This window comes from Erythranthe guttata, chromosome 10, assembly GCF_056151865.1.
Source record: "Erythranthe guttata isolate IM_541 chromosome 10, IM_541, whole genome shotgun sequence".
NCBI classification, from domain to species: domain Eukaryota; kingdom Viridiplantae; phylum Streptophyta; class Magnoliopsida; order Lamiales; family Phrymaceae; genus Erythranthe; species Erythranthe guttata.
This window is the reverse complement of record NC_142542.1, coordinates 13,807,080-13,824,697: the sequence shown is the minus strand read 5'-3', so window position 1 is coordinate 13,824,697 and position 17,618 is coordinate 13,807,080. Positions and strand designations below refer to the sequence as shown.

The window sequence follows — 17,618 nt, the reverse complement described above, 5'->3', positions numbered from 1 at the left end:
AAATGGCGGATAGGTTATTCCTCCTCGAAAATGACGAAGATCATGTTAATCTTGGACAAGATCCAAGCACATACAATGAGGCCGTATCGGATGCGGACATGGGACATTGACTAACTGCCATGAAATCCGAAATGGACTCCATGTACTCCAACAAGGTGTGGACCTTGGTGGATCCACGTAAGGGAATAGTTCCCATAGGCTGCAAGTGGATCTATAAGAAGAAAATTGGAGTAGATGGAAAGGTATCGACCTATAAAGCTAGATTGGTAGCGAAAGGATATACTCAAAAGCAAGGTGTTGACTATGAGGAAACCTTTTCACCAGTCGCGATACTGAAGTCCATTAGGATTTTGCTGGCCATAGCTGCGTGGTACGACTACGAGATATGGCAAATGGATGTGAAGACCGTTTTCCTTAATAGAGACATTGAGGAAGAAATCTACATGGCGCAGCCGGAAGGCTTCATGTCTTCTGGAAGTGAGCAAAAGGTTTGCAAACTCCAGCGATCCATTTATAGATTGAAACAACCATCCCATAGTTGGAACATTAGGTTCGACTCAACTATCAAAGAGTTTGATTTTGAGAAGAACCCGGAGGAACCTTGTGTATACAAGAAGGTTAGTGGGAGGGCAGTAATATTTTTGGTGCTTTATGTTGATGACATTCTAGTCATTGGGAATGACGTAGGAATGTTGCAACAAACGAAAGCATGGTTGTCCACACGTTTCTCAATGAAGGACTTGGGAGAAGCATCTTATGTATTAGGAATACGCATCTATAGAGATAGAGCAAGAAATATGCTTGGCTTATCCCAAAGCCTGTACATAGACACCGTTATGAAACGGTTTAGCATGGAAGAATCCAAGAAGGGATTCTTGCCGATGTCCCATAGGGTTCGTCTATCGAAATCCATGTGTCCTCAGACACATAGTGAAATCGAGGAAGCATAGGAAGCATAATGTATGGCATGCTATGTACGAGACCCGATATCGCGTATGTTGTGAGTGTCACAAGCCGATATCCGTCTAACCCCGGTCCAACTCACTGTAAGGCCGTAAAGGATATCCTCAAGTACTTACGAATGACTAAGGATATATTTTTGGTCTATGGGGTGCCGAGTTGAAATTAGAGGGCTTTACCGACTCTAGTTTTCAATCGGATGTGGATGACTCAAAGTCGAACTCGGGATTTATATTCACGCTTAATGGTGGTGCCGTGTGTTGGAAGAGTTCCAAGCAAAGCATGATGGCCGATTTCACTACCGAAGCTGAATACATTGAAGCGTCCGAAGCTGCAAAAGAAGGGACTTGGATAAGGAAATTCATCCAAGAGTTGGGTGTCATTCCTATTGCTAACGATCCAGTACCGTTGTACTGTGATAACACCAAAGCCGTGGCGCAAGCTAAGGAGTCGAGATCTCATCAGAAGTCCAAGCATATTCTGAGAAAGTATAATGTGATCCGAGAGATCATTGATAGAGGTGAAGTTAAAGTAGAACGAGTCACCTCGGAAGAGATCATTGCATATCCCTTCACGAAGCCTTTACCAAGGTCGGTCCATGAGAAACATTGAGATGGGATTGTGATTCATGGGTAGTTGGCTTTAGGTCAAGTGGGAGATTGTTAGAGTAGGTAACCAACAAGCCAACTTATGGTTGTGGTCTTTCCATTTATTATTGTAATAAATAAACCTTTTTCGTATTTATGTTGTTATCACGCAAGATAGTGGTGTATGTATGAAGGCATGGACTACATTTAGAGAAAAAAAAAGTGACAAAAGGCTCAAAGATGCTTGGACTATGTGGTATGGGGTTATTAAACAAATCATTGAGGTAGATTATACACTTTTCCAAGAGGTAGTATTTTATTGCGAGTGGGTGAGAATAGAGGACAAAACAAATGGTTGTAAGCATTGTCCTGACTCTAATCTGGTGATGGTAAATTTTGATAAGTTAAAGAGTTGTAGTAGTGAGTTAGATGAACCCGTTATTCTTGCTTCTGAGGCAAGTCAAGTATTTTATTCGAAAGACCTTAGAAATCCCGGTTGGTCTGTAGTATTGTATTTGCCGAAGAGATTGGCAAGTCAAGTAGATGAGCTAGCAACACCAACAAGCTTTCAATCTACTCTTGAAGACCAACCTCATTTGGAAGAATTGTTGAAACAATATGGCTCTACATAAATGTTATTTTGTGTTAATTGTTTTATTTTGAGAATTTAATTTTTGTGTTTGAACATTTTTTCAATAAATTGTCTTCTTATTAATTTTACTTGTATACATTTTAGGTATGACGGTAAGAATATTCTTTAAATAAGAACTTGCTTTGTTGTTGTAATTTTTTGTCATCAAGTTCATCTATCCTTACATTTGTTTTAACATTATTTTTTGCAGTATTATGTCATCTATTGCAGGTAACCAGGGTCCTCCAGTTCAGCCCTCGTGCGAATCTGTAGAAAATAAAACTCCAAAAAAATAAAAAGAAGATTACAATCGAATATGACGGGGGTGTAGTAGGTGATCACTCGAAGCAATGGAGTTCCCGTACAGGTGATTTTGTGAGAGCTCACATTTCAATTAGTTACAAGGATTTCAGAGAAGTTCCACGAAATTTTAAAGATGATGTTTGGAATGCTTTGATGGTAAATTTTACTTTTCCAATCTACATTACTTGTCATTTTTCAATATGTCCTTATGGGTGATTGGTCCTAATAAAAACTAGATAAGTTGTGATGGTTAGTTGATGATTGACTGAGTATTTGATGTTATTAGTACATCATTTATTTTTTAGACTATTGTGTTTTATGATTAAATGACTTGAATGACGTAGTACAATCTGGTGCCTTGAATAATGATATGAGTTGTATAAATTTTCATTCATTTGGCCTCTCTTTTAATGTATTATTTACTGGCATATTGGGTTAATAGGTAAATAAACTAGAGGGTTGAAAGTGAAATTAAATTAATTAAAAATGCATACCAAATACTAGTTATTTATATTAATAAATTCAAATAAATTTAATTGCAGGGTGAATTCGAACCAGATGTCCCACCACATGTGGCTCAACCATTGGCTGAGAAGACGTGGTCCCAAAAATTTAGGACACACAAAAACTCGATGAGGGCGCTTTTAAAGAAAAACGGTCCTACTGAAACAAAGCCAAAAGGTATTGACCCAATTATTTGGAGAAAGTTTGTAGAAAACGAAATGGATCAAAGAAACAAGGATCTCAATGAACAAAACCAGAAAAATAGAAAAGCGTCAGTGTTCTCTCATTGTCTTGGTCGTCGAAGCTATGCTCAAAAGGAATACTTAATGGTTTGTATTATTTCATATAATTATCCCTCCTGTTTTTTTTCCTACCTAACTTGCTAATTTTATTTTTTAGCTACAAGAAAATTCTTCGAAACCGATTTGTCGTGCTGAGAAATGGTTGGCTGCACATGAGCACAAGGATGGAACAGTTCTTGAGAGTGCTAAGGATAAATATGTAAGTGAAGTATTTCATAGTTTGTAACATCTTATTTTAGTTTTAGTTTTTTTTCACCAATTTCATATTTGATATGATAGGAGCAAGTGAAGGCCGCTGCTAATAAAAGAAAATCTCGAAGCTGTACTGGAGAGGAATGTACGGAGACTTGGGAAGACATTGATAGTGATGAGATAGCCGAAGTGTTTGGAAACGAGAAAAAAGGAGGAGTTCGTGCCGTAGGTTCCTACATATCCAAAAAGCAACTTACTCATCTTTCGGTAGCGAAGTCAAAGATTGAACAAAAAGATAAAGCTCTTAAAGATGCTAGTGATGAGAAGGCTGCGATACTCTCAAGATTTGATGGCCTCGAAGGTATGCTTCTTTCGCTATTTTAAAAATTGGAAAAAATGGAAAAAACAAGTGATACACCTACATCTTCAAGTGAGCTTGGATCAAATTCTGTTAGCCCTTCTATTTATGCTACTCAACACCTAAACAATAATTTCCGCACCCTTGGAGTAGCACCAGTCCCTCCAACGATTACTCTTGTTGAAAATCCTCGAGTCTATTTATTTGATAAGTTTGGTAAAAAAGTAGCAATCGGGCATGTGGTGACAGATGGTACATCTAAGACGTGTCATTTCAAAAAATGTTGGAATTAATGAAAAAAAATATATATATATAGAAGAAGTGATTAATCCTAATGCTTGATTGTGAGATCCTCCTCAAGGTGGTTATGATACTTTGGCCGGCTTTGTTCAAGGGGGATATGTGATTTGGTTCGAGAATTGGTTAGCACCTGTTTGAGCTTGCATTGTGTATTTTATTTTTAAGTTTGTTGCTTGAAACTTTAGTTAATGTGAACCAGCCAAGGATAAATTTTGTAATAGTGAATAGTCCATATGGATTTTTTGTATTTTCTATTAAACTTCTTATTTCCATTGTACAACAGTATTTCTAGTAGGAGTTGATTTTCAAGAAATGGTTATACTTATGATTTACTGTGTGTATTATTCACTATGATATTGGTTATGGAGAATGGTTCTCATGATTTGTATATGTCTTATTGAGTTAATAATATATATATATATATATATATATATATATATATATATATATATATATATATATATATATATATATATATATATATATTTTGAGTGAATTTATGAATTAATAAAAAAATATTACAATAAAAACCATTTTAATGAATATATATAATTATTTGAAACTTTATGCTTGTAATGGTTTTGATTTACGATTCTAATGGATATATCTGTTAGTACTACAACTAGAGTGTTAACAATTGAAACGTTACAGTACTATTCGTAACGGAGATATTTGTTAGAAACATGTATTCTTCTAAAGTTTCGTTTAATCTTCTAACGGATATATCCGTTAGTAGGGTAGATATAGTGTTACATAACCAAGCGTTACAATAGTAATTCTAACAGATACATCCGTTAGCAAATATATTTATTCTAACGGTCTTATTTATTTACCTAACGGATATATCCGTCAGAAACTACATAATCAAAATTTCTCACGCACTATTTCTAATGCTTTTCCGCCGTTAGAAATATTTATACCAACGGATATATCCATTGGAAAATCCTTTATATGGTGTAGTGTTTGTCCCTTTGTCACAAGCATAGATATAGTTCTTACAGTTATTACAAGTACTAGTAATTGATCGTTAGGATCGTGAGATATTTACTTTAGTATTATAACTGTTAAACGTGTTCCTAGTCGAAGGGTTACGCCACCAATGAGGATATCGGCCTTTCCCATTAAGAGACTAGCACTTAGTGTATGTGTACTGCATCTCATCAGTAAACGGTATTGTGATATCGGCATGCATAAGTGGGTGCTCGTAAGTTGAAGAGTTCACTGAACTCCCTCACCCTAGAAATCTCTAAGTGGTTCTCAATAATCGAGTAGAGATATCTATGGTATAGTTGTACACCATTAGTCCTTATGACCTAGATATCACCGTGACTTCACTAGAGGACCAACTGTATCGTGACATGTCCCTGAGTTCCACCGAGGACCACCCCAAGGGCCAGTGTTCGTACAGTCTGAAATCTAGTGGGAGGTTTGTGCATTGTAGTCGGGGATTCGATCGCTAGAATAGTCTTGGATGTCATGTGTGTTCTCATAGTTTGTAATCTCTAAGTCTCTGGCCAGAGCTGACTAAGTGATGTTTAGAGAATTCGATTCTCTAAGTCATGCACGTAACGATTACAACACTTAGAACGATCGCACAGTCAGTGAACTACTAAGGAGGTCTCGATGAACCAATGCCTCTAGTTCAATCGGGACATATGAATCGAAGGGATCGTACTGTACGCTAACTATATCAAAAGGTTCTTGCAGGCACTTCATTTGTATCTAGGGAATCATGACGCGTAGTTGCTAGACGCCAATCTTGATTTGTTGGGTAATTAAGGTGAAACGAGCTTCATCTTAATCGTAACTGTAAGGGACGAGTTTTGACCACAAAGGGTTGTGGACCCAGGGCTAGCTTACACCTGTACCATCGAGGGTCACACTGCTCGTGCACATGAGATCTTTGAATAAACGGTCAGAGATGAAAATGTTTTATCTTTGCATGATTGAAAGTCAATATGATTGGGTCCAACATTCGTAATTTGGAATTATGAATGAGAATAAGAAAAGGAAAATAATAGGCGAACATCTTAGTGAACTTTCTAAATCGGGAAGTTTCCAAATTTAGAAAGTGCACTGAATTAGGGTTTCCACTTTTAGAAAGTTGGAAATCGACAATTGGCACTCATAATGATGAGGACATTGTAATGATTCCGAAAATGTAATCGTTACAATTTTCCGATCATTGAATTGAGAGAAACGAGCGAGTAAAGAACTAACGAACTTAAGTTGTTGGGCTCGGTCCAACTTAAGCCCGTTAGGGCTTTTATGCAAGACACTATAAATACTTGATTTATAGGTCTAGCACATAAGATAACACATCTCACGAAACCCTAGCCGCTCGCCCTCTATCTCTCTCGGCCATACTAGCTCACGGCCGCCGCCCTCGCCGCCGAAACACCGCCGGAATCGGCCTCTCTTGGCCGATCAATCGTGGTAGTTCTATTCTTCCTTTTATTCTTTCCGTTTATTCTAACTATTGCATGTCTAGTGCCACGTTTTAGTAGATCGAAGTATACGAGGTGAAATCCAAGAGGAGGAAGATCAAAGAATCGAAGAATCGAGGAGCAACCCCCGAGCCAACGACGCACGCGCTCCCACGCGCCGCCCGAAGTCAGCGCGTGATCCTCACGCGCTGCCATTGATCTCGCCGTCGCCGCTTCCGGATTGCACGGATTGGTTTCCGTGGCAATCTTGCTTCATTTCGTGCGCCTACCTCACGCTTGAAGAGGTAAATTCTCGAATCCGGTATTTGTTCGAAATTAATTTAATTAGATTAAATTATGCATGATCGTTTTCGTAGTATGCTTTATGAGTTTGTCTGTTTTATATTATTACATGAAATTCATGATTTATTGCGAGCACGTTAATTGATTTAATGCGAGCATGCTAATTGATTTAATGTCGATTAAATAATTCGCATGTATGTTGTTTTTAATTTCGCTAGAAGCGCAAAGGTACGCAATTAATTGTTTATAACTATCGGGCATGTGATTATGTGATTTAAATTTGTTTATAATCGCATAAAATTTTTGTTTTCCACTGCGTACACGTGTCGGATTCCCAACACATATGTGGTTCAATAATTTGCCGCGAGAATCCATCGTATCATTCGAGGACTTCAGTGAAAAGTTCTTGCGTTACTTCTCAAGTTCTAGGAAACAACAGAAGACGGCCATGGGCCTGTTCGCATTGAAACATAGAGACAATGAAGAACTCCGTGAGTACGTTTGACGATTTTCAACGGCAAAATTTGAGGTCCCAGCTACGCCACCGGAGAGTTCTTTAGATCACTTGGCAAGAGAAATGTTTCTTCCTTTCCAGAGCTATTTGAACGAGCTGAAAAATACATTAATCTCGAGGATTGTCGGAATATGGAAGAGGGAGAACGGGTCAGAGGCAGAGGAGCTGGCGAGAAACGCTAGGGGGTTACAGTCCGTGCTCATATTCGAGCGGGGGAACAATATCGACCGCTCTCATGACCCCTAGTTGGGCTTCATGAGGATCAACCTTCAATTCAGTATACTTCCACTCGAGGGAACAATCCGCCGCGGCCCCCCCGGCGCGGTTTAAAATAGGAGATCCGAGGTACGATGCGTACACCGAGCTGAACACGTCAAAGGCAACTATCCTGGAACAGATAGTCGACCACTCTAGATTGCACTGGCCTCGAGAACATAGTGATCCACCTCGTGGAACTGCGGTCGCCAGTCGGTTCTATCGTTTCCATAACGATTATGGCCATGAAACTAACGAATGCTTCATGCTGAGGGACGAATTGGAGAGGTTATCCACTTAGGAAGCTAACAGAGTACGTGTCTTCCAGCTGCAACAAAAAAACGAAGAAAGTGAAAAGAGAAGAAGAGAAGATGAAGAAGAGGACAATAGGCCCGTGGCTAAGCGAGAATTTATTAGCATGATAATAGGTGGACGCACAGAAGGGGATTCTGATAGGGCCAGGAAACATAGCCTCATATCGATTCGAAAAAGCGAAATAAATCAGTCAGATACTAGTCAAGAGAGAGGCGTCCTCGTCATCTCTTTTGGACCAGAAGTCTACACCGCCAAGGATATACCGCACACAGACGCACTGCACATTACGGCCAATATAGTCGGGTATGATGTTTCTCGCATATTTTTGGATAATGGAAGCTCGGTGGATATACTTTTCTACGACTGTTTCCGACGCATGGACCTAGAGGCGGATATCTTACTAGTCTCAACCAGGTTATAAGGGTTCACGGGAGTATCTGTTCGCCCAATGGGACAAGTAAAATTGACAGTAGCTCTGGGCACTGCCCCTCTTGTCAAGATAAAAATGGTCAATTTCATGTTGGTTGACGACCCTGATTCCTCCAACAATATTATTTTCGGAAGACCATTTTGAGTGTGAACATATGTTATTGGGTGCTCCACATTTATTCGCAGTGTTGCACAATAATTTGTGCTAGCAAATGCAAATATGCCACATTTTGCGTAGATCATAAGCATACGTGGCACCATTAGGCAACATAATTATTACACTCCCTAAGCTATCTTATCTTCCCGGGATCTGACATGGTTTTAACTTGTGCATTGCACAACGTCGCACTAGAGAAATATATTTTGTTATTGAATATTGAGTGTGTAGTTGCACTATCGAGTAGGCAATAGTCATATTTGTCCATATGTTTTCATGTACGGGTGATCAAAATTCAGCTCGACTTAATGAATTTATCCTGTAAGGGAGATATGTACATGTAGGTATACTCAAAACGACTCAATCTTGAGAATCACTCCATCCAAGAGAGGTTATACATGAGTACACTCAAAATAGCTCAATCTCAAGAATTAGACCTTCCGATATATATATATATATATATATATATATATATATATATATATATATATATATATATATATATATATATATATATATATATATATATATATATATATATATCAGTGTTCTAAATAGCGGTCGTGGCGGTCGATATATCGGCCGCCATATCGGTATCGGTTATAAACCTTTACGATTTTGTTGAGGCGGTTTGGAATATCGGTTTTTTACGTCGAGGCGGTTTGCGGCGGTTTTTTGGCGGGTTAAACCGATATATCGGTCAACAAATCGGTTTTTTTTTTTTTTTTTTTTTTTTTTTTTTTTTTAATTAAAATTAAAATTAAAATGAAAATATGTTTTGATTTTTTGTTTTTCTCCAATTCTTTCAACTTCCAAAACCAAATCAAGTACTACTCCGCAATTTATGCTTTGTTGTGTTTATATTAATTGTTGATGCGAAAGACTTGCGTAGTATTTGTATTTCGTAAGAATCTTTTATTATATTATGATCTTATTATTTTTTTAAATTTTTATTATTTATTGAGTAATTAGAATTATATAATAACATATGAATGATAGGATAGAATTATGTTTAAATATTCTTTTATATATATTTTAAGTATTTACAAATAATATTTAGAAATATATTACACTATATTTAAAAACTGATATATTTCCGATTTATCTCCGATAAATCACCGCCGCACCGATTTATCGTGTGGCGGTCCCTAACCGCCACGTACCCGATAACCGCCTTTTAGAACCTTGATATATATATATATATATATATATATATATATATATATATATATATATATATATATATATATATATATATATATATATATATATATATATATATATATATATATATATATATATATATATATATATATATATATATATATATATATATATATATATATATATATATATAACCCCAAAACCTCTGGAGTTTGGGCTTGATGTTAATAGCATCTAAATTGGCTGTTGATGGGTCTTCCCACGTCTTATGACTTAACGAGTTTCAGAGTCAAATTTATTTACAGATCTTTGACCTTTAAATCGATTTTTGACAGATATTTCTATGTCTTGACTCAACAAGCTTCACGCTCGATTTTTTTTACAGCCTTAGCCATTAAATCATATTTTGACGAATATTATCATGTCTTGACTCAGCGAGCTTCATCTAGGAGTTATATTTGTGATTTAGCTTCTAAATCAGTTTTCTTGTCTCAACGATTTAGACTCTAAATCTGTTTTCTTGTTTCAACGAGCTTAGGCCAATAGCTATATTTCATTTATTTGATAGGAATTTCAATGTCGTGACTCAATGAGTTTTTTAGCTTGAAGTTATATTTATGACCACTATACCACTACAAGAAAAATGGCTTTTGATAGCACATATTTATAGCGTTTTTAACGCAAGTGCTATAGTAGATAGTTTTTATTTTTATAGATTAATAGTAAGTAAATAAAACGCTATAACATTCCCACGCTAATTTTCACCTTTAAAATACGCTAGAAGAGAACAATTTTTTTTGGCAAAAAGATCCCTTCTGACTCGTGCGCCTCAATATTTTCGACTATATTTCCAAGCGGAACCCTTCTTCAATTTCAAGACTGCCGTCTCTCCTAGATTTCAATCGGTTGGTGTTCCTATTGCTCGGCTTTTCTCTTATTTTCGAGCTATAGCAGGTATGTCTTGCGCAAGAAAAATCTATCTATTGTCGGTGCCACGAAGGCTCGAATCAATGCTTAAAGATTATCATCTCTCTTCAGTCTTCGCAATCGATGCGCCATAGATATCTTTCTGAACGTATAATTGTCAATTTCGAGATTCTTTTGGATTCTAATTTATTTGCAAAAAGCCCTAAATTTACTCAATTATTCGCTACTGATTTACCCAATCTTTTGTTGAATGGTATTGGTTGTTTATATGTTTTCTAAATTACAATGCTTCAAATTTGTTTAAGAATTTATAACATTATTATATTGGGGCACATTTATCAGACTCTTATTTATCGTTTTTGTTTGCAACAAACTGTTTTTTACCCTTTAGCTTTTATTGATTATTTTATGCAACTTTACTTATATATTGTTATATAAAATTAATGTATAAATACGTTTTTGCAGGTTCTTATTTGTGCACTAGTAGACAGAGTTCTATGCCTGACTATACATAATGGATTTTATCACGAAGCACAGATACTATGTTTTCATATATCTTTCCTAATAACTTGTGAATGCATATAGTTTTTTTGTTCTCAATTGATTTTTTGCACCATGTAATTCATTCTAGATATTGTGTTTTCTTTAAATTTTAGCATGAATGCCAAAAACAAATTGCCTTATACAAATTCTCATTCATAAAACTAGATAACAGAGATGTTAGACATGAGTATAGTACATTCCATTTTTTTTTCATGTGTTGAATAAACTCTCTTTCTGTACTTGCTTTTTTTTTTTTCTTTTTTTTTTTTCTATACAGATAGAATTTACTGATAACATATATTTTTTTATGTATTCAGGTATTAGATGGAACATATTAACGGAAGATTCGGTACTTTCGATGATTCAAATGGTAGGTAATATCTATAAAAGTTCTTTTATGCATTATCACTTATTTTCTTGTTGTACAAAATTTTTGGTACAAATGAACAACTATTAGATGTTTGATGCAATATTGAGGCTGACGAGTCTCCATCCATATGACTGGTATGAAATTGATCATGAACGTAGGTTGTACGATATTTTAACGTGGAGAAAATAGTTTTATAGCCGGTCGCTCTTCTTTGTTTACTGAAATAACTTATTTTTAGTTTTCTTTTAATTTTAACAGGTGAAGGTCAAGAATGGTGAATAGCTACATATATGAGTTTGAGATGCAATGCTCTCATGTAGTCACATACATTTTATTGTACTCCATACTTTTTTTTGAGAATCTACTTTGAATAGTACTAGAAGATAGCTAGTATATTTGTAGACTTACATGAATTGGATTCAAATATTAATGAAAAGTATTTATTCTGTAATCTACCTTTTCTTGTACTTGTTTTGTATTTTTCAGGGATAACTCTTTAAATATTAGCATGTTCAGCATAAATAATAATTAATAATAGTGATGAAAATTGCTACAGTACCATTTTGTTATCAATTCTAAGACAATAGCATTTTAGAAACGTGGTCATTAATAATTTGATAGCGTTTCAAAAGTAATAGCAAATTACTGATAGCATTAGAAAATGCTATCATAGACGTACAATAGCATTTTATTATTGCTATAAAAACGAATACCGTACCATAGCATAGACTAAACGCTATCTAAATTACAATTATTATAGCGTTTCAAAAACGCTATAAGAAAACCTAGGCCTATTATAGCTCGGGAAGACATGGCGTTTGTAAAAACGCTATAGAATCTTACGATAGCGTTTTTCAAACGCTATGGATAACGATTTGTGTTGTAGTGTACGGTCTCTGTTAAACTGTACGGCTACTATGCTCGGAGTTAATAGATAGCCTCTAAATTGACTTTAAACGGAGATTATTATTTCTCTGACTCCACGAGCATCATGATAGGAGTTATATATGTATATACACAAATTCAACATATCTAGGGATGACAATTTAACCAGCCTCGCTGGATCCCCGCCTCGACCCGCCCCGAAAAAAATGGGGCGGGTATGGGTATTGATTTTTTATTTATTTTTGACCGAGTACGGATACGGGTACAAGGACGAGTTTGCCTATACTCACCCCGTAATCCCGCCCTTACCCGCTCCGTACCCACCCCGTACCCGCCCCCGTACCAGCCCCGCATTATTTATATACATAATATATATTTATTAATTATGATACTAAATATAATAATTAAATAGTAGTAAACTAGTAATATATTAAATATTAGCTACAAATGATGATTTTTAGGTTTCGGTTATATAATTAAATATTAGTAATATAATCAAATATTGGTTTTTTTGTTGAAATAAACCTTTAAATTGTAACTAGATTACATATTTATTTATTTAAAAAAAAGGTAAATTACACCCACACCCCTGAGGTATGCTTAAATAACTTTAAGGTCCCTGTGGTATCGATAATTACATTCAACCCCTTGAAACGTAGTTACAAACTCTAATGCGATAATGCATTGGATACGTTATTACGATAGAGTTCTAACGGACTATTGGTTTCAGGAAGTAGTGGAGACAACAAAGAGTTATGGATGATTTAAAAAATATTGGGGGAGCCATGTCACACCATAACTCCCCATAACTCTATGTTATCTCCACCACTAGCTAAAAGTAATAGCCCATTAGAACCCTATCGGAATAATGTACCCAATGCATTATCCCGTTAGAGTTTCTAACTACGTTTCAGTGGGTGGGTGTAATTATCGATACCATAGGGACCTTAAAATTATTTAAGCATACCACAGGGGTGTGGATGTAATTTACCCAAAAAAATAGATGGGGATTTTTACCCAGCCTGGTATACGTGGAGATTTTATGGGGCTGGTATGAGGATTATTTTTATAAAGTTCGGGGATTTTGACGGGAATGTGGATGGGGATTTCAATAGCGGGGATGGGATGTGCAAATTAAACCCGCCCCATACCGGCCCCATTGCCATCTCTAATTATATCCTTTGAGAAATGATAGTGCATAAAATACTAAAGTATTCGGTCATCATTCTCGTTTGTCTTTTCGATAATAGATCAAGGATCTAAATTATAGTAAAATAAAATAAATAGTAAATAACGACAATAACAAATTTTTTTCGAGCAAAATCTGGTGCTGATAAATGTTATACAATATACTATAAAATATAATATATAAGAACTTGATGCGATCTCTCGAGTATCATAAGATTTCTGTACTGAACGTAAGAAAACTCTTGTTTATTATTTCTCTTCATAACAAAACCCTAGCACAAAACGACTATTTAAAGATAATAAAACCCTAGAATCCTAATCTAACTAGGAAACATAATTACCTATACTAATTAACTACTTAATATATATCCTAAACCTCCTAACCCTAAACCCACGTATGGCTATATTCAATATAAATATACTATGCTAATTAATTAATAATAAAAATACTAACTAAACAATAAATAAGTAATATATTAAATTATATGTCGTATCAAACCATCCCTCTTGAAATGAACCTTGTCCTCAAGGTTCGAGTCAATTTGCGTTTCCACCTATGTTTGACTTCATCGACTTGCTTCCCGATTGACTCCGACTCTGACTCCGAAAAACATGATGAACGATCAAGATCTTTACCACATTGTTTATGTTGATCGAACGAACTCCTAAAGGCTTTTGGAAAGATTCTCAATATTTTTCCCGATAAATAAGCCTCTTCAATTACCTTTTCAGATTCCGGTTCATTCACAATCACCAATTCTTGTTCGTCTTTTTTCCTTTCAACATCATGGAAATCTCCCAATATCCATTGTAGTTCTTCCTTCTCATCTTTGGTTAATTCCTCATCTTCGTCCCAAATTACCTCAGTTAAGACGAGTGATTCTTCGTTCTTCTCCTTGTTTGGTTTCTCGTCTTCATCCCAAATTACTTCAACTGAATCCAATAATTCTTCTTTCGGCGAACTCACAAAAAATTGGGGCTCTTCGAAAAAGTCATCATCGTCTTCTTCCTCTCCCTCCGACGATAGGCTTGGCAGTGGCGGTGGTGGCGATGGCTGTGGCGGTGACGGGCAGCGGTCCCTTCGGCAGCGGTCCCTTCGGCTTTTGTGATGGCGTTGACGTCGTCCTTGACTTTGTTCGAGCAATTTCTGAAAATTAATCCGTAATTTCTCTACGGATTTCTCTAATCGCTCTAACCGTCTTGTTTCTGACATCGTGATTTTCACAAAGTTTTGATGTGATCTCAACTTTGCTCCAGCGTAGCTTTGATGTAATCGCTGCCTTGCTAACGAAGCGTTGGTGTTAATCGCAACTTCGCTCTGATACCAATTGATGCGATCTCTCGAGTATCATAAGATTTCTGTACTGAACGTAAGAAAACTCTTGTTTATTATTTCTCTTCATAACAAAACCCTAGCACAAAACGACTATTTAAAGATAATAAAACCCTAGAATCCTAATCTAACTAGGAAACATAATTACCTATACTAATTAACTACTTAATATATATCCTAAACCTCCTAACCCTAAACCCACGTATGGCTATATTCAATATAAATATACTATGCTAATTAATTAATAATAAAAATACTAACTAAACAATAAATAAGTAATATATTAAATTATATGTCGTATCAGAACTCTACTATAAAATATAAAACAATGTGTAGTGTGTTTATGTATGGGAAGGAAATGAAATTATGAATAATTTCGAAATTTGCTAATGAAACGAAAATGAAATTGCTCACGAAATTCTATATATTTATTTCATTCGACCAACACCCCTATTTATCCAATTGAATTTCAAGTATTATCATTCTTGATTTATGATGTTTATTACAAATGGACAACACATTTCATCTGATGAGAATAATTTGACATGTCAAGCTTTTCAATGCTTAAGTACATAAGATAAAACTATCTATTAAAGTGTATATATATTTTTGTATTTTGTTTCTGAAAATTAAATACTGTTCAATTTGTTTTTATTTAAACGCATTATAACTAAAAAATAATTACTAATACTAATAGTACTCTACCATTTCTAATTATTTTCTAACCACAAAATAGTTTTAAATTTCAATTTTGACTCAAAATAGTGATTTTCGTTAGATGTGAACATGCAGGTGACGGCGAGGGCCTAATGTGTTTTAAATTGAACTTCTGAGGTGCATTTTGTTCAGTTTAAAATAACGAAGACCAAAAGTGGAATCGAGTGAAACATGTGGGGCGGAAAGTGTAATTCTCACGATAAATCTCAGCTAATACCAGAATATAGCATATTTAATAAAAGATCGGGCAAATTACAACCACCTCCCTGAGGTATGGTCAAATTACGAAAATCTCCCTCCTGTTTGGGTATTTACAACCACCCCTCAACTATAAAATTTAGTGGAATCTTCTAGATTATATGAAATATTATTACTTTTGTAACCGTTTTATCCCATTCGAACTCCACATTTTGAAGATGATCATAATATGTGTTTTTTAGCTTGTATATATCAGATTGTAATGCATCAGAAACTGTATTTTTACACAAAACGAGTACAAACTAGAGCACATTCCACGAAATCCAGATGATTATGTTGAATTTGACACCATAAGGGTGGAGGTGTAAGAAAAAAATCATAGTTGAAGGAGTAGGTTTAATTATCTAAACAAGAGGAGTTTTTTCATAAGTTGACCATACCTGAGGGGGTTGGTTGTAATTTACCCATGAACGATCTAATCCAATAAAACAGTTAGTCAGTAGATAATAAATTTAAACTCATATAATTCAAACTAATTCAATATAAGTAACTTATCTTATTAATAAAAATAAGGTTGTTCCTGCTAAATCTTGGGAAATTTTTTCCACTCATTTGATAGTTATAATTGTTGTTTATTTAATTAATTAATTTTATTATTTTATCTTATTTAATAAATCAAGTTTAATACGTATTTTTTCTTACTAAAATTGTTATTTTACTTAATATTAATTTTGTGGGAAAATTATTTAATTGTTTAGAAAAAAATTTGGTTCTTATCTTATTAATAAAAGTAAGGTTCCTGATGGTAAATTCTTGAGATTTAATGGCATCATTGATTTACGGTAAATTTCTGAGACCTCTTATGGGTGATAAATAAGAATATTCGTCGAACTTCTACATTAGCTGAAATAAGATAAATATACAACCATATTGCATCAAAAACATAAAGTTTAATTAATAAATATGGCAAAAAAAAATTTATGAACAGGGGATTATCATCAATACATATAGCAAAACATCAATGTTAATTGAAACATCAATTATGTGGTGTAAATTGGACTTTACTTTTGTATTAACTTTACTTCAATCCGTGCAGCCAAAAATCTAGCTAAACAAAAAACAAAGATGCGTACTCTAACCTAGAGGTGTAAACGAGTCGAGCTCGAACCGAGCTTGCCTTATTTCGCGAGTTCGAGCTCGAGCTCGCTACAACTATACAAGGCTCGAGCTCATTGTGTTTTGTGTTTCTAAAGAGCTCGAGCTCATATACCAAACAAGCTCGAGGTCGAGCTTTGCACAACCAAATTTTCATTCAATTAGAAAAGTAATATTATTCTTTTTTATTTATTATTAATAATATTCATTATCATATATTATTAATATGTATTAAAAAAGATAAAAAAAAAGGTAAAGCTTGCAAGCTGGCTCGCGAGCTGTCGAACAACTGGAATGAAGCTCGAGCTCGGCTCGTCGAAAAGCTTGGACTCGTTAGCTTGATTTATCGAGCTTAAGTACGAGCTTTTTTCAAACAAGTTTCGAAAGCTCGCGAGCCGGCTCGACTCATTTACACCCCTACTCTAACCACCGACATTTTACCCCACTATTAATTATTAAAAAAGAAAAGAAAAGAAAAGAACGCCTCACATATAAAATATTCGGAATGCGCCATTGATTATAGATATACTGGAACTCCATGATAATTTGTTATAAATCGTGGTTGAGCAATTGTTAGTTAAAATGGGTCCCAAGTACCTTAA

The 17,618-nt window shown here is 35.1% G+C and overlaps 1 protein-coding gene across 1 annotated transcript; it reads left to right on the top strand.

The window, feature by feature from the left end:
• The first annotated feature begins 2,357 nt into the window (after window positions 1-2,357).
• On the top strand, window positions 2,358-4,514 carry LOC105951580 (uncharacterized). The gene is made up of 4 exons (XM_088824843.1): window positions 2,358-2,637; window positions 3,024-3,314; window positions 3,385-3,486; window positions 3,567-4,514. Exons 1-4 carry the CDS (start codon window positions 2,635-2,637, stop codon window positions 3,861-3,863), a joined length of 693 nt encoding a protein of 230 aa, XP_088680969.1. The 5' UTR covers window positions 2,358-2,634; the 3' UTR covers window positions 3,864-4,514.
• The last annotated feature ends 13,104 nt before the right edge of the window (window positions 4,515-17,618 follow it).

Excerpts from the sequence above, each read along its gene's own strand:
- LOC105951580 (XM_088824843.1), top strand. Across the intron at positions 3,315-3,384 it reads CTCAAAAGGAATACTTAATG|CTACAAGAAAATTCTTCGAA; the intron begins GTTTGTATTATT and ends TTTATTTTTTAG. Across the intron at positions 3,487-3,566 it reads AGAGTGCTAAGGATAAATAT|GAGCAAGTGAAGGCCGCTGC; the intron begins GTAAGTGAAGTA and ends TTGATATGATAG.